At 42.5% G+C, this 26,051-nt stretch overlaps 1 protein-coding gene across 2 annotated transcripts in view; it reads right to left on the reverse strand.

Moving 5' to 3' along the window:
* OIT3 (oncoprotein induced transcript 3) overlaps nt 1-26,051 on the reverse strand; it is a 198,614-nt gene that overhangs the window by 104,560 nt on the left and 68,003 nt on the right. For both annotated transcript variants that reach the window (XM_068125476.2, XM_068125477.2), the window contains exons 4-7: nt 25,861-25,983; nt 5,947-6,069; nt 3,269-3,429; nt 1,009-1,116 (exon numbers count right to left, since the gene is read on the reverse strand). In XM_068125476.2, the coding sequence (XP_067981577.2) occupies nt 1,009-1,116; nt 3,269-3,429; nt 5,947-6,069; nt 25,861-25,983 (515 nt within the window). The remainder of the gene's footprint in view (nt 1-1,008; nt 1,117-3,268; nt 3,430-5,946; nt 6,070-25,860; nt 25,984-26,051) is intronic.

A 26,051-nucleotide genomic window follows, 5' to 3' on the forward strand; every position in this document is an offset into this window, starting at 1 on the left:
ATGAAATTATCAGAGCATACACTCGTACGATATGTCGGGGTGGCGCAGAAAGAAATGTCGGTCCCACCTGTTACATACAAAACTAAAGTCGGAGTATTTTTTTTTTTTTTTTTTGTATACAGGATCGAGGCTCATGAAAGAGCTAAAACCTTGATCTTGTATTATCAGATTAATCACTTTGAAAGTATTCAAGTCGGAGTATCTTCTCCAAAAAGTCACTATGGCTACATATGAGAGCCTACCTGATTTGTTCAGCTGATTGTCTAGTCAGGCATTACTTTTCAGTACTCCAGACCATGGCAAAAGCCAAAAAAAAAGAAGAAGCAAACAATCGAGATCGGTCAAAACGAGGAATTCATCTTCTCATTCATAATGGGAATAATAATCATCATCATCTTCAGACGGCGTACTCTCTCAATGGCAATGACTCTGGTACCACCCGACAGAGTTGTACTTGGTGCAGCATCCTTTGCTATCGTAATTGTAATGGCTTGAAAGGATTCCCTGAAAATTACGCAAAACTGCATTCCTTTGTAAAGAAGTAAGAAGGGAACAGAGGGGTGGGCGGAACTACGACTGTCAATCAGCCTGATGGGGGCGGGGCCACGACACACATTTGCCCGTATGTGCAGCACTATTTAGAATGTTAGATCGTCTATAAAGTATTACAGTACCATTACAATGGGAGCACATCTATAAAGTTTGTACGATAATATTTGTAAATCGGTAGTATAAGTAGTATATATTTCTAAAAAGTAAACGTATGTAGGGATGTTACTGCAAAAAGTATGTACACAAGGTAGGGATGATCACAAGAAATGATCATTTGAAACCATCCCTACATCTTTCTTTGAATAATGCTTGTCCCTAGAAAAGACAAAGTTATAACGAACACACACGGAGTGTTTTTATTACTTGTATCTATAATCCCAACCATTGTAATACAATAAATGATGTGCATGTAGAACAAATTGACCAATATCTGATGTGTGGACTTTTCTCTCTCACTTTGATGACGAGTCTGTTCGTGCGGATAATCATGTCTCCATTGCTGCCGGGACCCTGTTTTGGAATACCCGTGAGGACGTTGCTTGCAATGATCTTGTCTTCCATCACCTGGCAAAGCGGAACACCTGAGCATTACCGTTAGACACCACAACCGAAGTGTAAATCAGACCCACGGCCCATTACACTACTCAGGCAAGATGCGTGTCGTACTGATTGCACTAAAAAACGGTCAAACAATTGACAGAGGAAATAAAACAGAGAAGACATCTCCTCATGGCATTATGATGATTCATGAACCACCAACCAGAAGGACCAGAGTGCAATGATCTCATGGATTTACACAAGTTCAAATTAACACTGGTAGGTACGAGACGGTGCGGTTTCTTTTTTGAGAGACAGCTTTTTACACAAACAGAAGTGACAAAACCACAAACATTTGGACTGTTCACCAATATCTGATAATACAAAGCTTGTCAAAACGATTCGCATGTGATACTTGTTATTTCTGCTTTCAGGCAACACAAGCTAAACAAATTGGTCAATAAGAGACTTGTGTAAAATACTCCTAACAAAGTTAAAGATTACCTTGAATGTAAGGGTCCTGAAACATACAAAACACTCTATTGGCAAAAAATAAAGTAGGAATTGAAAAATTTATCTCTCTTCTCTCTTATATTATAAAAGAAAGTTTTTGTTTGTTTGTCTGCGCAAGCGAATCTCCTGAACGGTGAAAGATAGGAGGAAACCTCCAATACAAAAAATGTCGGGCCGGGCCCCGGGAAGGTTTTAGGCTAGGTGGCGAGGTCGGTCGAGGCCCACCTCGGTCGGGCTGGGCCAATTTCGCAATTAAAAGCTGAGCTGAATTGTAGTACTCGATCTTCTACGGCCGCAAGTAAAAGCTGAATTATAGTAGTAAATTCATTCAAAAAGAACCCGGGCAACGACGGGTGCTTTCGGCTAGTAAGTTATAAAAAAGGGAAAAACCCAAAAATGGAAAAACAAGAACAGATACATTCAAAGTACACCGCCCCCATGCCAAATAAATATATATCCTCCAGTGGAGCATTGCCGGGGCACCAAACGCCCTGCAGCTCATAGAGACTGTATTGGGAGGGAGAGGTGTACAATAATTGATTGATTAATTGCATAATTAAAATCAATAAATAATGATCATAAAATATTTTCTTAATAAATTGGCTAATAGCATACCTAACCACCAGTGTTTCATCTGAAGCTGTAACTTTTTGAAAAATAATTAAATAAGGCATTAATTGAAAAAATTAAATAATGAATTGATTAATCAATAAATAATTAATGGATTAATCAATAAATCAAAAATATCCTTTATAACCACATCACTTGGTCATTGTCATGTCCAAATATCAGCTTCCTCGCTCAAAAGGTACCTGAGATATTGCCCAGATGAGAAAGAAAATAAATAAATAAATGATTAATAATGAAAATAAATAAATAAATAATCATAAAATATTTAAATACTTTATCAATTGGATAATAGAATACCGAAACCACCACCGTTTCATCCGAATCTGTTACTTTAAAAAAATTAATGAATTAAGAGATTAATCGAATAATTAAATAATTAATCAATTTATTGATTAATTGATTAATCAATAAATCAAAAATAACCTTTACAGCCAAATCACTTGGTCATTGTCATGTCCAAATATCAGCTTCCTAACTCAAAAGGTGCCTGAGATATTGCCGAGATGAGAAAGGAAATGTATAAGTATTTAATTAATCGCTAATAATTAAGTAACTAATCAATTAATTGATTAATCAAAAAACAAAAATACAATTTTTGCCAAAGCACTTGCTCACTATTGTGCCAAAATTTAAGCTTCCTAGCTCAAAGGATGGCTGAGATATCGCCTGGACAAACAAGACAAGAAAACAAGAAAGAAACCAGAGTGAAAACTGAGTACTCCCTTTCAGTGCGCGTCATTGCCTAACAACTCCTCGGTGCCCGGCAATGACGTCATGAAGCGCCTGGAGATGGCATCGGAAAGGAGCGGTGTACAACAGGCAGAAAAAAAGAGGATGGCAAAGAGGAATGTGTTTTATAGCTCATGTGTTTGTCATTACATGAGGGGACTACCCACTCACAAGAACGAGGGCACAAGTAGAGGCATAAAAGGCAAAAAGCTACAAATTAGCCTGGGGCCTAGTCAGGCTGGACGAAGTATTAGCGAGTGCCAGAAATTGACAAAATGTCGGTCGGTATGAAAATTATGAAGCACACCTGTAGTGTCGTTCCACAGGAACGGATTCCAAAGTTGGCATTGATGTGTGATCCATTGGAAATGCCTTTACAAGATACATTGGCCAGGAATAAGTCCAGGCCTTTTGCCTGTTCTTTGGGCACAGCCACCTCAATAGCATTGGGACTGCAGTGCACGGGAACTGGAATGGTGTTCGCAACAACACATTTTGTTAGTTTCCAAATACTCTTTTAATAAATAAATAAGAAAGACATCATGAAGAACACGACAATTGCAAAATCCACCCTCCCTCTCCTCCCCCCAAAAAAGTTCCCATGGAGACATTACATTGCCCATTTCATAAAGATTAAAATTGACAATACCTCGGGTCAATCGGATGAAATTGATTATTTTTCAAATGAAAATTGATTTTAGAAGTTTGACCTTGAATTGACCTTTGACCTTTTGACCTCAAAAATAGTTGCTTTCCCAATTCAGTGTGACACTATGCAATTGCTGTTTAATTTTCAAGTTAATCGGATGAAAATTGATGATTTTTCAGATGATAATTGATGATTTTAGAAGTTTGGCCTTGAGGTGGTATTTGACCTTTTGACCTCAAAATAGTTGCTTTCCAAATTCAGTGTGACACTATGCAATTGCTGTTTAATTTTCAAGTGGATGAAAAATGACAATTTTCAGATGGAAATTGATGATTTTAGAAGTTTGGCCTTGAGGTGGTCTTTGACCTTTTGACCTCAAAATAGTTGCTTTCCAAATTCAGTGTGACACTATGCAATTGCTGTTTCATTTTCATGTCAATCAGATGCAAATTGGCGATTTTAGAAACTTGACCTCAAGATGACCTTTGACCTACATATCAATAGGCTTCTCAGTTATGACTACTTCTAGTTATTTGGTAAAGCTTTGTGATGATCGGTTTACAATTGTGACCTGTAGGTGAGTGACAAACATACAGACAGAATAATAGAGTCGACTGACCAATATAGTTGAAAAATCTACGATTTTCCAAGTAATAAAATACTTAATTAGTTATTCCTTGCAGGTTTTGTCGCCGAATTTTGTAAGCACCTGTTGTAACAGTGATTGGCAATCTGTGCTACACATGCCACTCACGATCGACAATCATTCGACATTTACGACAGTTTGCTTTTTGTACAAGTTCATATTTTGATGATAAAAAACATTTTCCTATCTAAATATGCATTAAACTAACTCCCTCCCACCATATTTTCTCCAGGTATTGAAAACCAGAATGAAAATGATCATCTTGCTTCTCCAGATACATTTGATATGGAGAATTTGTAAGCAGCAGAATAAACAGCAGGAGGAGCAGGGGCCATATCTGTAGAGTAAAGAAGAGGAGAGTTTACAATGGTAGTAAGGTAGGGAGGGGTCTTTCACTCAAAGTCTCCCTGGAAAGGTACTCGCAGCAGAAACAGTAGATAGGTTTAATTGGAATTGGATAGGTTCCTAGAGGCATTAGGGATATTAGGATTCATGGATATCGGAAGAAATAAATGCGTGGCCATGATGGGCTTCATGTTTTCCTCTTGTGTCGGAGTTCATTGTATTTGAAAAAAAAACTTTCTTACCAAAAAAGTAAACAACTTTCAACTAACAATTACCAGATATGGCCATGATTGAATTTTAATCATCACCTTTCCCTGAAAAAATTATACCATTGGGCAGCAAATACAGCTTCGTGATTCTCCCAATCATTTATTTGGAGGCAGCCATGCTTTATATTTTTGGCTCCATGATTGAAGGGATCCGGATCCGGATATGATAATCTTTAAATAATTATTTACCATTTAGATACAGTGCCAAAATGATACAGAGCAGGGTATCTCAAAAAGTTATGGATGGACTTGAAAGGTAACTTGGTGGGCAGGTTGGGTGTGTGACAAGGAAGAATTGATTAGATTTTGGTGAAGATCCGGATCCAGCCCATCGATGTGATACAAAAGGTAAACTGTTCAGCCTGTGATCCACCGAGTGCCGTTTTAGTTCTTGTCTAGGTTCGATTCCCAACAAGACAACAGGTCTCTCGACGGTCTGCAAGCATGGCGTTGCATCAATGAGAGCGGCATCCTTCGGAAGAATGTTAAATGTCATCTCTTCTGGCGTTCATTGGTGAACGTGAACGATCCCAAGGCACCTTTAGAAAAGAGTAGACGATTGTGTGCCAGTACCTAGCAAGTTCTAAATGTGTGCCAGCAAGTTCTAAATCCCTGATCCACTATTCACAGAGACTACATCAGCAGCACAGCCACGCCAGGTAATAATTGAATTCTGATCCAATAGCCATATGTTAGACTTCTCGAGGATTAATGGAGTCACAAAGTCCACCGACTGAACAAATAATTCCTGCAAAGATTCATGACGTTCTATTCTCAGTTCACACATGCAGGTTTTTTTTTTTTAATGCAACACCTTTAGTTTCTCTGGGATACAAAAAGATGAATAATTATCCAATATGGTTTAAATATTCAACATTAGCTTTATGCTCTAAACCTTATTATATGAAATATTTCTCCCAATAATATGACTTTAAGGCTTAATAAAGCCAGAAAAAGATGGTATGACCTGGATAATAAAAACAAGTGGGTGGAATTGGGTAGAGAAGGTAAGGTGGTGATTTGCGCTTGCTACAATAACTGTCTATATGCCCGCTGTGGATTCTTCAATTCCAAACCTTGGCAGGTGTGGTTGTCTTTGGCTAGAACGAGTCCAGGTGGGCACTCACAATGTACGTCCTCACCCGTCGTTGTACAAACATGGCTGCATCCACCGTTGTTCCTTTCGCATCGGCCTGTGTCTGGGAACGGCACGACAAATCAACTCAATGATCCTCACAGGATTTCAAGAAAAAACTGGTTAACAACATCTACAGTCATGTTATGGTATGGTATGGATGAAGAAAAAACAACATCTACAGTCATGTTATGGTATGGATGAAGAAAAAACAACATCTAGTCATGTTATGGTATGGATGGAGAAAAAACGGCATCTACAGTCATCTTATGGTATGGGTGGAGAAAAAACAACATCTAGTCATGTTATGGAATGGATGGAGAAAAAACGACATCTACAGTCATGTTATGGTATGGATGGAGAAAAACAACATCTACAGTAATGTTATGGTATGGATGGAGAAAAAACGACATCTACAGTCATGTTATGGTATGGTATGCATGGAGAAAAAACAACATCTTCATCATGTTATGGTATGGATGGAGAAAAAACGGCATCTACAGTCGTTATGGTATGGATGGAGAAAAAACAACATCTTCATCATGTTATGGTATGGATCGAGAAAAAACAACATCTACAGTCATGTTATGGTATGAATGGAGAAAAAACGACATCTACAGTCATGTTATGGTATGGATGGAGAAAAACGACATCTACAGTCATGTTATGGTATGGATGGAGAAAAAACAACATCTACAGTCATGGTATGGTATGAATGGAGAAAAAACGACATCTACAGTCATGTTATGGTATGGATGGAGAAAAAACAACATCTTCATCATGTTATGGATGGAGAAAAAACAACATCTTCATCATGTTATGGTATGGATGTACGTTAAAAAAAAACATCTACATCATGGTATGGTAAGAATGCACATAAACAACCTCTACATCATATTATGGTATGGATGCACATAAACAACATCTACATCATATTATGGTATGGATATTTGTAAACAACATCTGGATCATATTATGGTATGGATGCACATAAACAACATCTACATCATATTATGGTATGGATATACGTAAACAACATCTGGATCATATTATGGTATGGATGCACATAAACAACCTCTACATCATATTATGGTATGGATGCACATAAACAACATCTACATCATATTATGGTATGGATGTACATAAACAACATCTACATCATATCATGGTATGGATATACGTAAACAACATCTGGATCATATTATGGTATGGATGCACATAAACAACATCTACATCATATTATGGTATGGATATACGTAAACAACAACTGGATCATATTGTGGTATGGATGCACATAAACAACCTCTACATCATATTATGGTATGGATGCACATAAACCTCTACATCATATTATGGTATGGATGCACATAAACATATACATCATATTGTTGCGGATATGAGGACTGTATATATATTTTTTGATTGTGTTGTATTGTGGTAAATTGGTGTGAATTATTATTATTGTTGTTATTGTTATTCTGTGCCTCCTGCCTCCGGAGCTGTGTAAAGATCAAAAGGGCGTTCCATAATTAGTCCACAAGCATACACGTCAGCCAATCATAGAATATCCATGTTCGATAGTTATATCTTATTCTGTGTTTTAGGATAAGGCTGTGTCTCCCATTAATAGAAACACTCCATTGCACCAGTGAAAGAGATAGATTCCCTTCATTCCCACTCCCAAAACTTCCATTCCCATTCCCAAAACCTCCCTTCCAATTGCCTTCCGCATTTTGGGCGGTTTTCTTCAACCACCATTGGCCACGAAGTAGGGTTGGGGAAGAAAGGCGTGTCTCCACCTCGTCATAGAGGGGAGGAGTGAGCCAGCCCCACTCGACCAACCATGAGCCAGGGGTTTGGCTAGAGAGGGCGGAGGAAGAGCGATCGGGGAGGTTCGCAAAGGTTGAGGGGCGGGGGCCTATATAACCCAAGGCAGGACGTGTCCAGGGAGAGATGCGTTTTTACAGAGGAGAGCAGAAGACAGAAAGGCCTGGAGTTGGTCACAAGGAGTTGGTCGCAAGGAGTTGGTCGCAAGGAGTTGGTCGCAAGGAGTTGGTCTGAGTCGGTTGCCAGAGGAGGGTCAGTGGTTGCGTTGGTTGCGGTGGTAAGGAGTCGGTGGTCAGTTGGTTGCGGTGAGGAGTCGGTGGTGAGGAGTGAGAGAAACAAGAAAGAGTTGAGGGTTTGGACCAGACGAGTGGGACAAGGCCTGGCAAAGCACGCGACGAAAACAGCAGCCAAAACAGCAGCCAAAACAGCAGCCAAAACAGCAGCGTGGGGCCTGGCCTGGACGGCGGCTGCTAAACGCGCCGGTTGTGCTGCGGGACCCCCTTGGACCTCCCTCTCCCTCCAGCCATCCACATCCTGCCATTCCTGCAATTCCCCGCGTGAGTCAGTGTCTTTTGTTTGTTCTGTCCTGGGTTAATTAAGTCTGTAGATAAGCTAAAATTTGCACTGTGTCACCTGCGTCTTATGTGTTGTAAATAAAACTTGATTGCTTGCTTTTTGCTTGTGTGTAAATAATAATAAACCCAGTCACGCTTCTGTCCGTCTTCTCGTTTTGTTCCTTTTCCTCTTTGCATTCGGTCGTTTTAGTCTTTTCCAGATTGGGCAACTACGGTGCGATACGGCCAAAGTTCGGGTGGAATCGGGTAAGTTTGTTAGGTCGCGGTCACCAACCGCTCGGTCTACAACATCTAACCGCGATCTGTAACAATTGGTGTCTGGGAGTGGGATTCGAGGCCCGACCAAATTTTTTTTTTAAACGAATAGAGGAAAAAAAAAATTTGGTCAAAATTTGGAGCGGCCGAAATTTGTTTTGTTTTATAAAACCCGAATTTTGAAATCGCGCCATGGCTGGTCAAGGCGATCGAATGCCGGTGGGTGAGCTAGAGGAGGGGTTAGGAGTAACCCAGGATCAAATGGAGGGGAGCAATGAGGAGGCGGTTGAGGGGGTATCAGGTGCACAAAATGGCACTCTCGCGCACGTGGTTACAGCGGCACCAAATTTAGCCACGCCCATGGTCGCGGCAGCCGAGCCAGAGATGCCAGAGTACATGCGAGTCTTTATGATTCAAATGATGGCAAAAATGGATGCTCAGGGTGAGCGGTTGGGAAACCAAATTGTGGGAATGAGGGCTGATAGTGAGCGAATGGGAAACCAAATGGGGGTAATGGGAAACCAAATGGGGGTAATGAGGGACGAAGCGAGGAGTACCGGTGAGGGGTTAGACAACGGGATAAAAGAGGTGAAAAATGGGTTAATGGGGTTAGAAAATAGGATGGAGGACAAATTGCGGGAGATAGGGGAACAATCTGCCAGGGAAATCAAACGAATGGGAAACCAGATAGAGGAGGTGCAAATCGGGTTAGAAAGTAAACTGGATGCTCAGAGGGATGAATTGGGACAGATGAGGGTGGCATCTACAAAAGAGATGGGGGAGATGAAGGAGGAGATACGACGAGGTGTGGGTGAGGAGGTTTCGGGGCTACGCGAGGAGGTAAAGCGAGGTGAGAAGCGTATGGAGAAAGAAGTGAGGAATAATACGGCTAGGTTACAAGGGGGAATAGAAGATCTGACGAAGGGAGTAGAACAGCTGACAGTCGGACAAAGGGAACTAGCGGACCAAGTGGAAAAGAACACTGCAATCATCGGGGGTTTGAAAGCGACACAAAAGGACATTAAAAACGAATTAATAGCGACACAGAAGCAATGTCAGATGGTACGTGAGGAACTGACAATGAGGGTGGACGAGGTGACAGAGATAATGGAGACAAAGGACCGGCAGGTGAGGAAGCACATAGAGACGGTCACGGTAGCCTTAGAGGACGAACTTGAGGAGACGCACCGAGAAATAAAAGAGGTTAAACAAAAATTAGAGGAAGTGGAAGAAGAGGTGAGTGAAATTAAGAAGGGACGGACAGAAACTAAAAGAGAAATAAAGGAGGAGATAGCGGAATATGTACAAGGTCGGTGCTCAACTCATAATGTGATGCTCACTACCCAAATAAAGAGTTTGCAGGTGGCAAAGGAGGTGCGGAGACGAGGTACGGAGGTGAGTGGCAATGTATATGATGTGAGGAAAGCTTCAGTCAGCTTGGGGATTGGTTTGGATCCGGGTGTTCGTGAGAGGCCGTTGGTGAAGTGTGCGACAGGTCAGGTGTGCGAAAAAAGAGGTGTGCGAGAATGTCCGACCATGGGGTGTGTGAGGAAAAAGTGCACGCCGAGGAGTGAGTGTGCCGTCAGGAGCGAGTCGGTCGTAGCGCGTGTGCGAGGGAGCACATGGAAGCGCGGTGTGGTGAGTGTTACGGAGGAAGTAACGAAAAAGTGTGCGCGAGAGGATGCGCGAGAAAGGTGTGTAACGGACAGGTGCATGGGGAAAGGGTGCGCTGTCAAGAGTGAAGGAGAATGCACGCCTGTGGTGAGTGTTACAGAGGGTGTAACGGGAGAGTGTGCGCAAGAGTGTGCGCGAGAAAGGTGTGTAACGGACAGGTGCATGAGGAAAGAGTGCGCTGTCGAGAGTAAGGGTGAGTGCGCGACCGAGAGTGGAGGTGAGAGTAGTGAGAGTGACAAGGAGCGTGAGTTGGTTGTGACAGGTGAGCGAGGATGTACACCTGGAATGGAAGGATGCACACCTGGAATGGTAGAGCGTGAGTGGGAATGCACGCTGGAATTGGTAGTGAGGCACGTGGTTGGGTGTGCGAATGAGAGCACACCTGTGATTGTCACAGAGGAAGTGACCGAGGAGGGGGCGCGAAGAGGTGTGTTGGTGAGGTGTGCGACCAACGAATGTGTGCCAAAGTGTTCGGTGGTCAGGTGTGTGACCAAGGCTGGGAGTGGAATGAGTGTACCGAGGTGTGTAAGGAAAGGTACGAGGAGCATGGAGACGGCTGGATGTGTGAGCAAGGAACGGGCTGCGGGGTATAAGCATCCAGGTAAGGCATCGACGGTAAACGGAGTAGCGGTTAGAGCGACTTATAGCCGAATCGGGCCCTCGGTGCGTGCCGGGCTTCGCGTGCCGCGAGAACCAGCGGGGATCCGAGCCACGGCGGGTTCGAAAGGACCGCCGTGCGCGATCCACGCTGGGCCTCGCGTGGAACGGCCGCGTCCGGGCTCCATTAGGCGGAGCGGGCAGCCCGATAGGACGGGTCGTTATGGCGACCACGTTTTGTTGAGACGTGCCGGCAGGTCGAGATCGGGACATTGGATGGCTCCACGCCGAGGTGGTGCGTGGGATCTCGGCCCGGGTAAGCCCCCGCCCCTGCCCCGAATGCGGGACGCATCCAGCCGCCGGCACAAAAGAAGCCGCGTTCATTGCTCGGCTGTACGAAGCCGAGCTTTAGAAGGGAATTGGCGCACCGAGAGGATGTAATAAGTAGACGGGTGATGATAGTGTTTCGGCCCCGAAATTAGAAAAAGGCGAAATTTGATGATTGGTACGATGATTGGCAGAATTTTTGATTGGTTGGGTTTAGGTGTGCCAAATTGATAGTGAGAGACCCCCGATGTGGTGGGATGGCAAATCCACCATCCCTCACAGACGTGGGGCAAAGGAGCAATAGATTATGGGGTGTATGGCAGTGAAAACTAGCCCGGGTGGGTTAGGATATTGATAGGGATCTAGCGAAGATGACATTAGGTGACGTTAAGATTAGTTAGTGACTGATACCTGTAGTGGGGACGCAGGTAGTTTAGTGTGGATGATAATGACGTGGGAGCGCAATAGTTTAAAGGGACGACTGGGAAGCGCAAGTTTCAGAGGGGAGTAGTTAGATGAGATGATGCCGTGTGTGTGAGGATTGAACAGGTGTGATTGCACAGGTGTGCAACTGAACAGGTGTGTGGAGCAGTATATGAGGGAGTAGTGGTGATTGCGTGTTGTGTTGACCAAATGGTCCAGGAAGAGGAGGAGGGTGCAGGTGGCACCAGGTAGGATTGCACAGGTGTGCAACGACAGGTGAATGAAGGACAGGTGTATGGAATAAATGGTATGGAGTATAGGAATGGATGGTCGTGGAGTGAGTATGGTGGAAATTGTGGAGTGGAGTGGATGGTGCGAAGGTGTGAATGGGGGAAGAGTGGACCCCCATCACGGATACCCGGGGCGGGTAGTGTAAGTGTTAGGTAGAGGGTACAGGTAAATTGTGGTTGGATATTGGCATTTGTGGTGCGGTTGCAGAATGGTATTGCGGATGGGTGCATTAGTGTTGTGGAAATGGCTGGGCGTGTAGCCTGTTAGTGTGTGTAGTTGGTTGGGCACTCCACCACTGTGAGGATGTCGGCCAGGTGAGGCCGCAGGTGGGCTCTGGGAGCCGTTAGTGTCAGTGGGGCCCGAGGATCCGGAGGACGGACCCGGGTAGCCCAGTGCCAGAGAGGGCACCGAGTGGGGAGAGCGCCAGAGGGCCTTCCCCAGGTAGTTAGGTTAGGGTAAGGAGCAGGTAAGCTCGGAGGCAACTGCAGTGGTGGAGGTGTGCAGGTGGGTAGACCTGCGGGGAGAGCTACACGTCGCGGCCCAGAAATTGTGCGAGGGCACCGGGAGATGAATCGGGGGAGTGAGACCCCAAATTGAAAAGCACCACAGTTTGGTCAATGGGAGTTGGTTTTTAGAACCCATAGTGTAAGAGGGCCAATGGTTTGGCAGGGGAAAGACCCCGGGTAGTGTAAAGTGTGTTAAAGTCATTTAGAAAATAGTTAGGATGAAGGATCTCCTCGCACCATCTGCATCCACTCACCTGAGGTGACAGGTACTCCACACCATGCCATGCTTTGATTATTTTTTATGATGCAAATGTTTGGATTGTGAGACGCATCATGACGTGGGTGTGACATTGTGCGTAATTCCATCTCTATTGATGATGAATTGGTGATGGCAAATTTTGAAGTAGCGGGATTGTGGAGACGAATTTGGTATAGGGGAAATATGGGGAAGACGTGACAGTAGTGACGAATTTGTAAATGTGTAGATTTTTGTACATATGGGGTAAGGGCAAGGGTAGGGTAGGTGACAGGGGGGTGACGTACGGTAGGGACGAGCTTTCTCACTTCGCCCTCCGTACGCATTTCGCCTTGCATTGCCTTATTGATGTTGTACCCTTGTGACCTTACCCCTCGCTCAATTGTCTTTCCCCTTTTGTCTCCCACATGACCTGTGCGCCATTGGGTGCCGAGGGGAGCGTGCGTGGGTCGGCCATTGTGCGCCCGAAATTCCCAGAACCAGCTGTCTGCATCGATGCACCACATTATGGACCACATGTCTGTGGCCGAGCACCACTTATGGACCCCATGGGTTGGGGCAGGGCCCCTCTGCTGGAACCGGCCATGAGGGCCCGAAATCTTGCTGGCGGACCTTGGCCACAGGGCACCGATGCCCCACAGGTGAACCACACTAGTCGGCCCTGTGGGCTATAAATAAAAGCAAATAAAAAAGGACACATTGGGCACACTTTATTGAAAATAGGCCGCCAGTAAGCAAAGCAAAAGAATGACAACATCTGGAAGAACAAATAATAATCACCAGCAGAGGGAGCCGAAGAGCAAGAGACACCTGCAGGGTTCGGGGTTGTTGAATTTATTTTTATTCATTGAACACTGATGAACAATGGTGACTGCACTGATTGGTGCTTGGGTGTGTATTGGTGCGTTTTTGGGTGCGTTCATGGTGCGTCGATGCAGAGCAGACTGTCTCCCCCCCCCAGAAAGAACAATCACAGGTCCTGGGTTAGTTTTGTAAATAAAAATAGCGTCATTGTAAATAATGCTTCCCACCGTCAGTGTATAGTTTGAAGACCATTCCGCAATTCGGTTAACTGTGGGCGTAAGTCTGTTAGGCAGGGTGCAATGGAGCAGCGGGACACATTTATTTATGTTTTAAAACTGTCGCACTCAGGGTCAGGTTAAAAGTAGAGGGAACTACACCTACGTGTCACACTAAAAGTAAAAAGTGTAGGCCCGGGACGTGCCTAAGAGGAGGAGGGTGCAGTGTTGCGGATATGAGGACTGTATATATATTTTTTGATTGTGTTGTATTGTGGTAAATTGGTGTGAATTATTATTATTGTTGTTATTGTTATTCTGTGCCTCCTGCCTCCGGAGCTGTGTAAAGATCAAAAGGGCGTTCCATAATTAGTCCACAAGCATACACGTCAGCCAATCATAGAATATCCATGTTCGATAGTTATATCTTATTCTGTGTTTTAGGATAAGGCTGTGTCTCCCATTAATAGAAACACTCCATTGCACCAGTGAAAGAGATAGATTCCCTTCATTCCCACTCCCAAAACTTCCATTCCCATTCCCAAAACCTCCCTTCCAATTGCCTTCCGCATTTTGGGCGGTTTTCTTCAACCACCATTGGCCACGAGGTAGGGTTGGGGAAGAAAGGCGTGTCTCCACCTCGTCATAGAGGGGAGGAGTGAGCCAGCCCCACTCGACCAACCATGAGCCAGGGGTTTGGCTAGAGAGGGCGGAGGAAGAGCGATCGGGGAGGTTCGCAAAGGTTGAGGGGCGGGGGCCTATATAACCCAAGGCAGGGCGTGTCCAGGGAGAGATGCGTTTTTACAGAGGAGAGCAGAAGACAGAAAGGCCTGGAGTTGGTCACAAGGAGTTGGTCGCAAGGAGTTGGTCGCAAGGAGTTGGTCGCAAGGAGTTGGTCACAGTGAGTTGGTCTGAGTCGGTTGCCAGAGGAGGGTCAGTGGTTGCGTTGGTTGCGGTGGTAAGGAGTCGGTGGTCAGTTGGTTGCGGTGAGGAGTCGGTGGTGAGGAGTGAGAGAAACAAGAAAGAGTTGAGGGTTTGGACCAGACGAGTGGGACAAGGCCTGGCAAAGCACGCGACGAAAACAGCAGCCAAAACAGCAGCCAAAACAGCAGCGTGGGGCCTGGCCTGGACGGCGGCTGCTAAACGCGCCGGTTGTGCTGCGGGACCCCCTTGGACCTCCCTCTCCCTCCAGCCATCCACATCCTGCCATTCCTGCAATTCCCCGCGTGAGTCAGTGTCTTTTGTTTGTTCTGTCCTGGGTTAATTAAGTCTGTAGATAAGCTAAAATTTGCACTGTGTCACCTGCGTCTTATGTGTTGTAAATAAAACTTGATTGCTTGCTTTTTGCTTGTGTGTAAATAATAATAAACCCAGTCACGCTTCTGTCCGTCTTCTCGTTTTGTTCCTTTTCCTCTTTGCATTCGGTCGTTTTAGTCTTTTCCAGATTGGGCAACTACGGTGCGATACGGCCAAAGTTCGGGTGGAATCGGGTAAGTTTGTTAGGTCGCGGTCACCAACCGCTCGGTCTACAACATCTAACCGCGATCTGTAACAATATTATGGTATGGATATTTGTAAACAACATCTGGATCATAGTATGGTGTGGATGCACATACACAACATCTACATCATATTGTTACGGGACCGCGGATAAGATGTTGTTTGCCGAGCGGAGGCCCCGCGGCCCTAACAGTTACACCGACTAACCCGATTCCTGGACGTTGGCCGAAATCGCGCCACAGATATTCAATTTGGAAACTTCTAAAGCGACCGAATGTAAAGAGGAAGAAGAGGAAGACGTACGGAGGAATAACAGGATTTATTAATTATTTTCACAAGCCAAAGCAAAGAGAGCAGTTGGTTATATACAGAAAATGGAATGAGCAGAAACACAGTGAAATCATTAGCTTACCTATACAAGCTTAATTAATAAACCCCAGGACAACGTGAAAGACAGACGGACGATCACACTTACACGGGGAAATGCAGGCCGGAAGGAATGGCTTGGAGATGGGTGGCTTTTAGAGGCAAGGAAGGTTCAGCGGGTACTGGGCACGGTCGGGCCAGAAGGCACCGCCGTCAAGAAGCCGAGCTTTGGTCCCAAACTGCGCGGGCGAAGTTCCTTTCTCCGTACTGCTGCCTCGTGCGCTCCTTGCGTTGCCCCGGTCCGCTTTTCCTGCTGCGCGGCACGTCTCACGGCGGCTCGGTCACACCTGCTCGTCTCCAGCGCATCTCCTGGACCCATCTCTGTAAAAGCTCATCTCCTGGACTCATCTGCTTGGGGAGCGTCCCGCGGCGGGTTATATAGGCCCCGCCCTTCACCCTTTGCGAACCTCCCCCAAGCGTTCTCTCTCCGCCCTCTCAAGCCAAACCCCTTGTTCTGGGTTGGATGAGCGGGGCCGACTTACTCCTCCCCTCTATGACGAGGTGGAGACCCGCCTTTCTTCTTCGGCGTTACCTCGTGCGTAATGGAGTCAAATGCAGCAAAGTGGACGGCAGATGAAAATGCAGCAAAGTGCTTAAAGAGCCAATTGCAGCAAAGTGGCAAACCTGGCACTTGGAAGCTGCCATGGGGCGTCAGAGGGCCTACTCTTATTTAATTCGGTGCAATGAAGAGTCAAACTAGTGGGAAACACATCCTTAGCCTACAGAGAATAAGGGACTAACTATTTTAAAGGATATATGGTGTCCTGTGTGTAGGTTTATGAAATTAACTAAGAGGACGAGCTTTGAACTTTCTTTACATTACGAGGGTCAGTTACACACAACAAAACCATACTTCTCACATTCGTTACACTTTCTCAAAATTGTTACACTTCTTAAATTCGTTACACTTCTCAAATTCGTTACACTTCTCAAATTCGTTACAATATTATGGTAAGGATGCACATAAACAACATCCACATCATATTATGGCATGGATGCACATAAACAACATCCACATCATATTATGGTATGGATGCACATAAACAACATCTACATCATATTATGGTATGGATGCACATAAACAACCTCTGGATCATATTATGGTATGGATATTTGTAAACAACATCTGGATCATAGTATGGTGTGGATGTACATAAACAACATCTACATCATATTATGGTATGGATGCACATAAACAACATCCACATCATATTATGGCATGGATGCACATAAACAACATCCACATCATATTATGGCATGGATGCACATAAACAACATCTACATCATATTATGGCATGGATGCACATAAACAACATCTGGATCATATTATGGCATGGATGCACATAAACAACATCTGGATCATAGTATGGTGTGGATGCACATAAACAACATCTACATCATATTATGGCATGGATGCACATAAACAACATCTACATCATATTATGGCATGGATGCACATAAACAACATCTGGATCATATTATGGTGTGGATGCACATAAACAACATCTACATCATATTATGGCATGGATGCACATAAACAACATCCACATCATATTATGGTATGGATGCACATAAACAACATCGACATCATATTATGGTATGGATGTACATAAACAACATCCAAATCATATTCTGGCATGGATGCACAAAGACAACATCTACATCATATTATGGTATGGATGTACGTAAAAAAACTTCTACATCATATTATGGTATGGATGCACATAAACAACATCGACATCATATTATGGTATGGATGCACATAAACAACATCCAAATCATATTATGGTATGGATGCACATAAACAACATCCAAATCATATTATGGTATGGATGCACATAAACAACATCCACATCATATTATGGTATGGATGCACATAAACAACATCCAAATCATATTATGGCATGGATGCACAAAGACAACATCTACATCATATTATGGTATGGATGTACGTAAAAAAAAAACATCTACATCATATTATGGTGTGGATGCACATAAAACATCATCTTCAGGCATGGATGTAATGGCATGGATGGAGAGAAAAATGACTGCATATGTTCTCGCTCTTAATCTCGGTTCCCTGACACCCCATGTTTGAAGGGACAGTTTGGTGGTTGAACGGCTAAAACGTTGTTGCATTTCCCTTCAATTCCTGCAGCTAGGCCTACTCAGTGGAAACTTCCACTCTCTGACAAAAAGAGTGGCGAACAACGCAGGTTGAACTGTATCCGTGGGAAGCATTCACACCTTCTTGCGATCACCTTTACACATTGTTAATGACCTCGGTTCAACCACCACACAAAGCAGAATATTTAAATCGATATGTAATTTAGCAACGAGTATAATTTACTCACAAAACATGCCATGTCAAACAAAACACCTCTAATTGTAATCACTGCACATCGGATTTTTATGTGAAAAAATAAAAAAAAAATTTTCACATAAAACCGTTTTTTTGCGCGCAAAAATTTTTTTTGCTATTTTCGGAGAAAAAAAAAATTCGCCCTTTTTCGGGAAAAATAAAATAAAATGCCCTTTTTGGTCGAAAATGTCTGGCAATGCTAAAAAAATTTAGGGAATTTGTCGAAATTTTTAACTGCGATCGAAATTTTTAACCGATCGATCTCAAAAACAAAACGTTGCATCCACTTGCGTGCGTTGCGTCCCCAGCGTGTACAGCAGTGAGGCGGTGTACTACAGTGAGAGAGTGTACACAAAGTGTGAACAAGTCTCCTATCAAGATGAGTGCTGCTCTTCGTGACAAGTGGCTGAAGGAATTCAACGTTGGCGGCGATGGGGCCACCTTCAAGTACGTGTCGAGTGACACGGCTTTCTGTCGAGCTTGTGAAAAGACTTTCTGGGTGAAGCAGAAGTCTGAGCTGGCCCAACATGTCCGAGGAGACCGCCACAAGAACAACTTGGCCTTGAAGAAGAAGAGGACGGTCACGCAAGCCACCATGGAGGACTTTGGTGGCGGAAAGAGGCACAAGTGCGACGTCGTGGCTCAGGAGCTGTGCCAGGCCATGCTGGCCGCTGGCATCCCATGGTCGAAATTGGAAAACCCTGCCCTCCGGTCGTTCCTGGAGAAGCACATCACTCTCCAGATCCCCGATGAAAGCGGGATTCGAAAGCACTACCTCGACAAGTGCTATGACGAGGCCTTGGCGAGGATCCGTGCCGACCTCGGACAGCAGCCCATCTGGCTGTCCGTCGACGAGACGACCGATTCGGCAGGTCGATATGTGGCCAACATCATCGCGGGACGCTTGTCCAAGGAGGGGTACTTTCGTCCCCACCTTGTCCAGTGCATGTTTCTGGAGAAGACCAACTCCGGGGAGATCGTGCGCACAGTCAATGACACGCTGCGCTATCTTTGGCCTGATTTCAAGCCGGAGTGCCTCAAGGTCCTCGTCAGCGACGCCGCGGCCTATATGATCAAGGCCGGCCATGCCCTGAAGGAACACTTCCCGGACTTGCTGCATGTGACTTGCGTTGCCCACGCGCTCCACCGTGTCTGCGAGACAGTCCAAGAAATGTTAAAGGACGCCAACGACCTGATTGCCACGACGAAGAAGGTGTTCGTCAAAGCCCCGTCGCGTGTTGTCCTTTGGAAGGAGCAGCAGCCCAATCTTTCTCTCCCCCCCCGGAGCCCATTCTGACTCGGTGGGGGACGTGGATCGACGCCGCGGTGTTTTACGCCGAGCAATTCGAGGCCGTCAAGGACATTGTGGACCAGCTGAACGATGACGACGCGATGGCAATCCGGAGTGCCAAGGACCTGTTCGGAAAGGCGGACATCAAGCTCAGTTTGGTCTTCTTAAATGCCCACGTGTCGTTCATCCCAAAGATCCTTAAGGTGCTGGAGGAGGCCGGCATGGAGCTGGCCAAGGCCTTCCAGCTCCTTGATCAGGCCAAGGAGGAGCTCGAAAAGATCCGAGGCTGCCGTAAGGAGATCCTGCTCACCAAGTTCAAGGTGGTGCTGCAGCGCAATCCCAACATTGGTGTGCTGAGGACAGTGGCTTTGATCCTGGATGGAGATAAGCACGGATCTGAGGTTGGTGTGCCGGCTGGAGTCAAGCTTGCCGACATCCCCCTCTTGAGGTACTGCCCCATTGTCAGCGTCGACGTGGAAAGGTCTCCGTCTACAGAAACGTCCTCACCGACTGCCGACACCGCCTCACCAAGGAGAACATTACCAAGATAATGATTTCAAACACCTACTTTAACCGTTCCTAAAAGGGTCTTGTCAATTTATTCTAGTCCTCTACTTATCAAACAATGCGGTTGCAATAAAGGTACCTGAACGTCATTTTTTACCTGTTTACTAGCCCAGAGTGCTTAATGTTGTGCAGAAAAAAGCTTACCATTTTTTTTCTTTTTTTGACTGATTTCTGAAAAACTTGGTAATAATAAAAAATGAATAAAACGGGGGAAAAAAATATTTCGGGATTTTTTCACATAAAAAAAAAAAATTTCCGCTTTTCAAAACATAAAAGGCCTATTTTCTTAACATAAAAATCCGTAGTCTACCCCTAATCACAAACAAACATGTGATTATTCAACCAATCTTCACACGTTTTAAATATTCCATAATCTCCGATGATATCACACGAATATTCACTCGATATTCATACGTTTTAAATATTAGATAATCTCTGATATCACAGGATTATTCACTCGATCTTCATACATTTTAAATATTCCATAATCTCCGATGATGTTACATGATTATTCACTCGTTCTTCATACATTTTAACTATTCGATCATCTCCGATGATATCTCGTGATTATTCACTCGCTCTCCATATGTTTTAAATATTCCATAAACTCTGATGATATCTCGTGATTATTCACTCGCTCTCTATATGTTTTAAATATTCCATAAACTCTGATGATATCTCATGATTATTCTCTAGATCTTCATATGATTTTATATCTCCCATAATATCCGATGATATCTCGTGATTATTCACTCGCTCTCCATATGTTTTAAATATTCCATAAACTCTGATGATATCTCATGATTATTCTCTAGATCTTCATATGATTTTATATCTCCCATAATATCCGATGATATCTCATGATTATTTATTCGATCTTCATATGTTTTAAATATTCCATAATCTCCGATGATATCTCATGATTATTCACTCGATCTTCATATGTTTTAAATATTCCATAATCTCTGATATCTCCTGATTATTCTCTCGATATTCATATGATTTTATATCTCTCATAATCTCCGATGATATCTCATGATTATTCACATAATCTTCAGACATTTTAACTATTCCATAATCTCCGATGATATCTCTTGATTGCTCACTTGATCTTCATACGATTTTATATCTCCCATAATCTCCGATGATATCACATGATTATTCACTCAATCTTCATATGTTTCAAATATTCCATAATCTCTGATATCTCCTGATTATTCACTTGCTCTCTATATGTTTTAAATATTCCATAATCTCTGATGATATCTCATGATTATTCTCTAGATCTTGATATGATTTTATATCTCCCATAACCTCCGATGATATCTCACGATTATTCACTCGATCTTAATACGTTTTAAATATTCCATAATCTCTGATATCTCGTGATTATTCACTCGATCTTCATACACTTGTATATCTCCCATAATCTATGATGATATATCATGATTATTGTCTTGGTCTTCATACACTTTTATATCTCCCATAATCTATGATTATATTTCATGATTATTCACTCGATCTTCATATGGTTTAAATATTCCATAATCTCTGATGATATCTCTTGATTATTCACTCGATCTTCATTTTTTAAATTTATATTCCATAATCTCTGATATCTCATGATTATTCTCTCGATCTTCATATGATTTTATATCTCTCATAATCTCCGATGATATCTCATGATTATTCTCTAGATCTTCATATGTTTTAAATATTCCATAATCTCTGATCATATATTGTGATTATTCACTTGATCTTCATATGTTTTACATATTTCATAATCTACAATGCTATCTCATGATTATTCTCTCGATCTTCATATGCTTTTATATCTCCCATAATCTCCGATGATACCTCAACATTATTCACATAATCTTCAGACATTTTAACTATTCCATAATCTCCGATGATATCTCGTGATTATTCACTCGATCTTCATACACTTTTATATCTCCCATAATCTACGATGCTATCTCATGATTATTCACTCGATCGTCAAACGATTTTATATCTCCCATAATCTCTGATGGCATCTCGTGATTATTTACTTGATCTTCATACGATTTTATATCTCTCATAATCTCCAATGGTATCTCATGATTATTCATTCAATTTTAAATCTCCTATTATCTCTGATGGTATCTCATGATTATTTACTCGATCTTCATACGATTTTATATCTCTCATAATCTCCAATGGTATCTCATGATTATTCATTCAATCTTAAATCTCCCATTATCTCTGATGGTATCTCATGATTATTTACTCGATCTTCATACGATTTTATATCTCTCATAATCTCCAATGGTATCTCATGATTATTCATTCAATTTTAAATCTCCCATTATCTCTGATGGTATCTCATGATTATTTACTTGATCTTCATATGATTTTATATCTCTCATAATCTCCAATGGTATCTCATGATTATTCATTCAATTTTAAATCTCCCATTATCTCTGATGGTATCTCATGATTATTTACTCGATCTTCATACGATTTTATATCTCTCATAATCTCCAATGGTATCTCATGATTATTCATTCAATTTTAAATCTCCCATTATCTCTGATGGTATCTCATGATTATTTACTCGATCTTCATACGATTTTATATCTCTCATAATCTCCAATGGTATCTCATGATTATTCATTCAATTTTAAATCTCCCATTATCTCTGATGGTATCTCATGATTATTTACTCGATCTTCATACGATTTTATATCTCTCATAATCTCCAATGGTATTATGATTATTCACTCGACCTCCATTCAATTTTAAATCTCCCATAATCTCCAATGGTATCTCGTGATTATTCACACAATTTTTAATCTACCATAATCTAAAATGGTATCTCCTGATTGTTCATACAATCTTCACATGATATTAAATCTCCCATAATCTCTGATGATATCTCGTGATTATCCCTGGTGTTGGGCTAGCGGCTAGGATGCCAGCTTAGGATCCAAGGATCCTGGGTTCGAATCCCGGTCGATCGCTGAATTAACGCCAGGGGGGTTGACTCAGCCTGTCATCCTTCTGAGGTTGGCAAATTGAGGACCAGTTCACTGGTAATTCCCTGTTTGTCGTAAAAGGCGACAAACAGGGTTGGCGGCAGGAAGGGCATCCGGCCGTAAAACATTGCTTCAAAAATGGGACCAAAAAAAACAACAACAACCACGGTCCCCGAAAAGGCCAACCCCCGCTTTGCGGGGGAAAATGGCCTCTAAACGGTGGTTATTCATACAATATTCTAACGATTTTAAATCTCCCATAATCTGCAAAAAATATTGGTTTCTCATGATTATTCACATGATCTTCGTAGGATTTGATACCTCCCATAATCTCCAATGGTATCTCATGATTATCCACCCAATCGACCTGTGATTTAAATTCTCCCATAATCCCCAATAGTATCTCATGATTATTCACCAGATATTAATAAGATTTTAAATCTTCCAAAATCTACAATGGTATCTCCTGATTATTCACATGATGTAAAATCTCTCATAATCTCCAATATCTCTTTATTAGTCACCGAATCTTCATTCAATTTTATATCTCCCATAATCTCCAATGGTATCTCTTGATTATTCACACGATTAAAAATCTCTCATCATAATCTCCAATGGTATCTCTTGATTATTCACACGATTAAAAATCTCTCATCATAATCTCCAATGGTATCTCTTGATTATTCACACGATTAAAAATCTCATCATAATCTCCAATGGTATCTCTTGATTATTCACACGATTAAAAATCTCTCATCATAATCTCCAATTGTATCTCTTGATTATTCACACGATTAAAAATCTCTCATCATAATCTCCAATTGTATCTCTGGATTGTTCACACGATTAAAAATCTCTCATCATAATCTCCAATGGTATCTCTTGATTATTCACACGATTAAAAATCTCTCATCATAATCTCCAATGGTATCTCTTGATTATTCACACGATTAAAAATCTCTCATCATAATTTCCAATGGTATCTCTTGATTATTCACACGATTAAAAATCTCTCATCATAATCTCCAATGGTATCTCTTGATTATTCACACGATTAAAAATCTCTCATCATAATCTCCAATGGTATCTCTTGATTATTCACACGATTAAAAATCTCTCATCATAATCTCCAATGGTATCTCTTGATTATTCACACGATTAAAAATCTCTCATCATAATCTCCAATGGTATCTCTTGATTATTCACACGATTAAAAATCTCTCATCATAATCTCCAATGGTATCTCTTGATTATTCACACGATTAAAAAATCTCTCGTAATCTCCAATGGTATCTCTTGATTATTCACACGATTAAAAAATCTCTCGTAATCTCCAATGGTATCTCTTGATTATTCGCACGATTAAAAAATCTCTCATAATCTCCAATGGTATCTCTTGATTATTCACACGATTAAAAAATCTCTCGTAATCTCCAATGGTATCTCTTGATTATTCGCACGATTAAAAAATCTCTCATAATCTCCAATGGTATCTCTTGATTATTCACACGATTAAAAAATCTCTCATAATCTCCAATGGTATCTCTTGATTATTCACACGATTAAAAAATCTCTCGTAATCTCCAATGGTATCTCTTGATTATTCCCCCGATCTTGATTTTCTCGTGATCTTCATTGGTATGTAACATAATCTGAAATAAGGTGCCACACCTTTACTGCACAGATGATCAAAAATACACTTTTACTCGTTGGTATTCAATTCAACAAGGGAAAGACAGACGCACAATGCGTTAATAACACACCCTCACTGTGAACATGCTTCACCCCTCAATATGGGACAACAACGTAGCTCAATCACAATGAGAAACGAATCGACTAGATTAAATGTGATACTTGTATGGACAGAAGGGAGCATTCCAATTTATAACTGTCTGTGCAGATGAGTCATATCCGCTTTGAAAGCCATATCTTTCAATTACATCAAAAAATACTCAGTTATTGGTCTTCGATCTCCAAGCGCTACGCGCGCTTACTTTCATTTACGACCTGCAGTCCCCTGATGAAGGCCAATTTGTGGATGAAATGTCAAGCCTGTGCCTGCAATTAAATATGCTCTCACAAATTAACTTGCATTGAAGATTACATAGCAGCAAAGGTTATTAGATACCTATTGAATAAAAAAAAAAGTCCTCTTACATCTATTGGCATGACACATCGGCGTTACTATGAGCAAATGCTTTGAGGACAACGATGTTGGCAAATCCACATTGGTCGGCCTGGATCCCAAACTTTAACCCAATCAAATACCTCCAGGAACACCTCGTCATGCCCTAAGGCCAATCAACACATCACAAATGACAAATAAACTTCCATTTGCTCGAAAGGAGAAATGGCACAATATGACGCCAGATTCCAGCAAAAATTTAGTGGAACTAGTGTGCCTTTGGTCCGTTGTACCAAATTTTCATTGATTTTCATCGCCTTGTAACATACCAGCCTGCCGGACTCGGGAGGGGGGGGGGGGTCTTTTGGGTGCTCGGGGACTTTTGGACCTTCTGGGTTTTTTGAGCTCTCAGGATATTTTGTGTCCTCGGGGACTTTTGGGCTATCTGGGTCTTTTGGGTCCTTGGGTACTTTTGGGTCCTCTGGGTGTTTAGGGTTCTTTGGGGTCTTAAGGATCTTAAAGGGTCTTCAAAGGTTGAAGCGGTCTCATCAGTCCAAAGACTTAAAAGGTACATTTCAATAGTACGTAATTAATTAATAGATGTATGTAATTAATAGACACAAAAAGTATGCCTCACCCACGCACACACACACACACACACACACCCATTTATAGGAGAAAGTGTGAGCAAAGCGTTAACCGATGACAAACGAAATAAAGTTCGGAATCAGTCAAAAGCTGCATATTAATTTACTGTCACAATCATTTTGGAAATTCGGTGTATATATCGCAGCTGCACTGCTGCAAGTCTACTCACCGACACATGTGCGCCCATCCATGGCAAGCACCCTACCATGCTCACATTCACAGCGGAATGAGCCGTGCATATTGATGCAGATGTCAGCACAGTTCCCAATACCATTTTCACATTCGTTAATATCTGTTGGCAACAGGAACCTTTCTTCTTAGTTCAATAAGGGTGCACAGACCAAAAAAAAAAATTATCTG

This window comes from Myxine glutinosa, chromosome 8 (assembly GCF_964187855.1).
Source record: "Myxine glutinosa chromosome 8, kmMyxGlut1.1, whole genome shotgun sequence".
NCBI lineage: Eukaryota > Metazoa > Chordata > Myxini > Myxiniformes > Myxinidae > Myxine > Myxine glutinosa.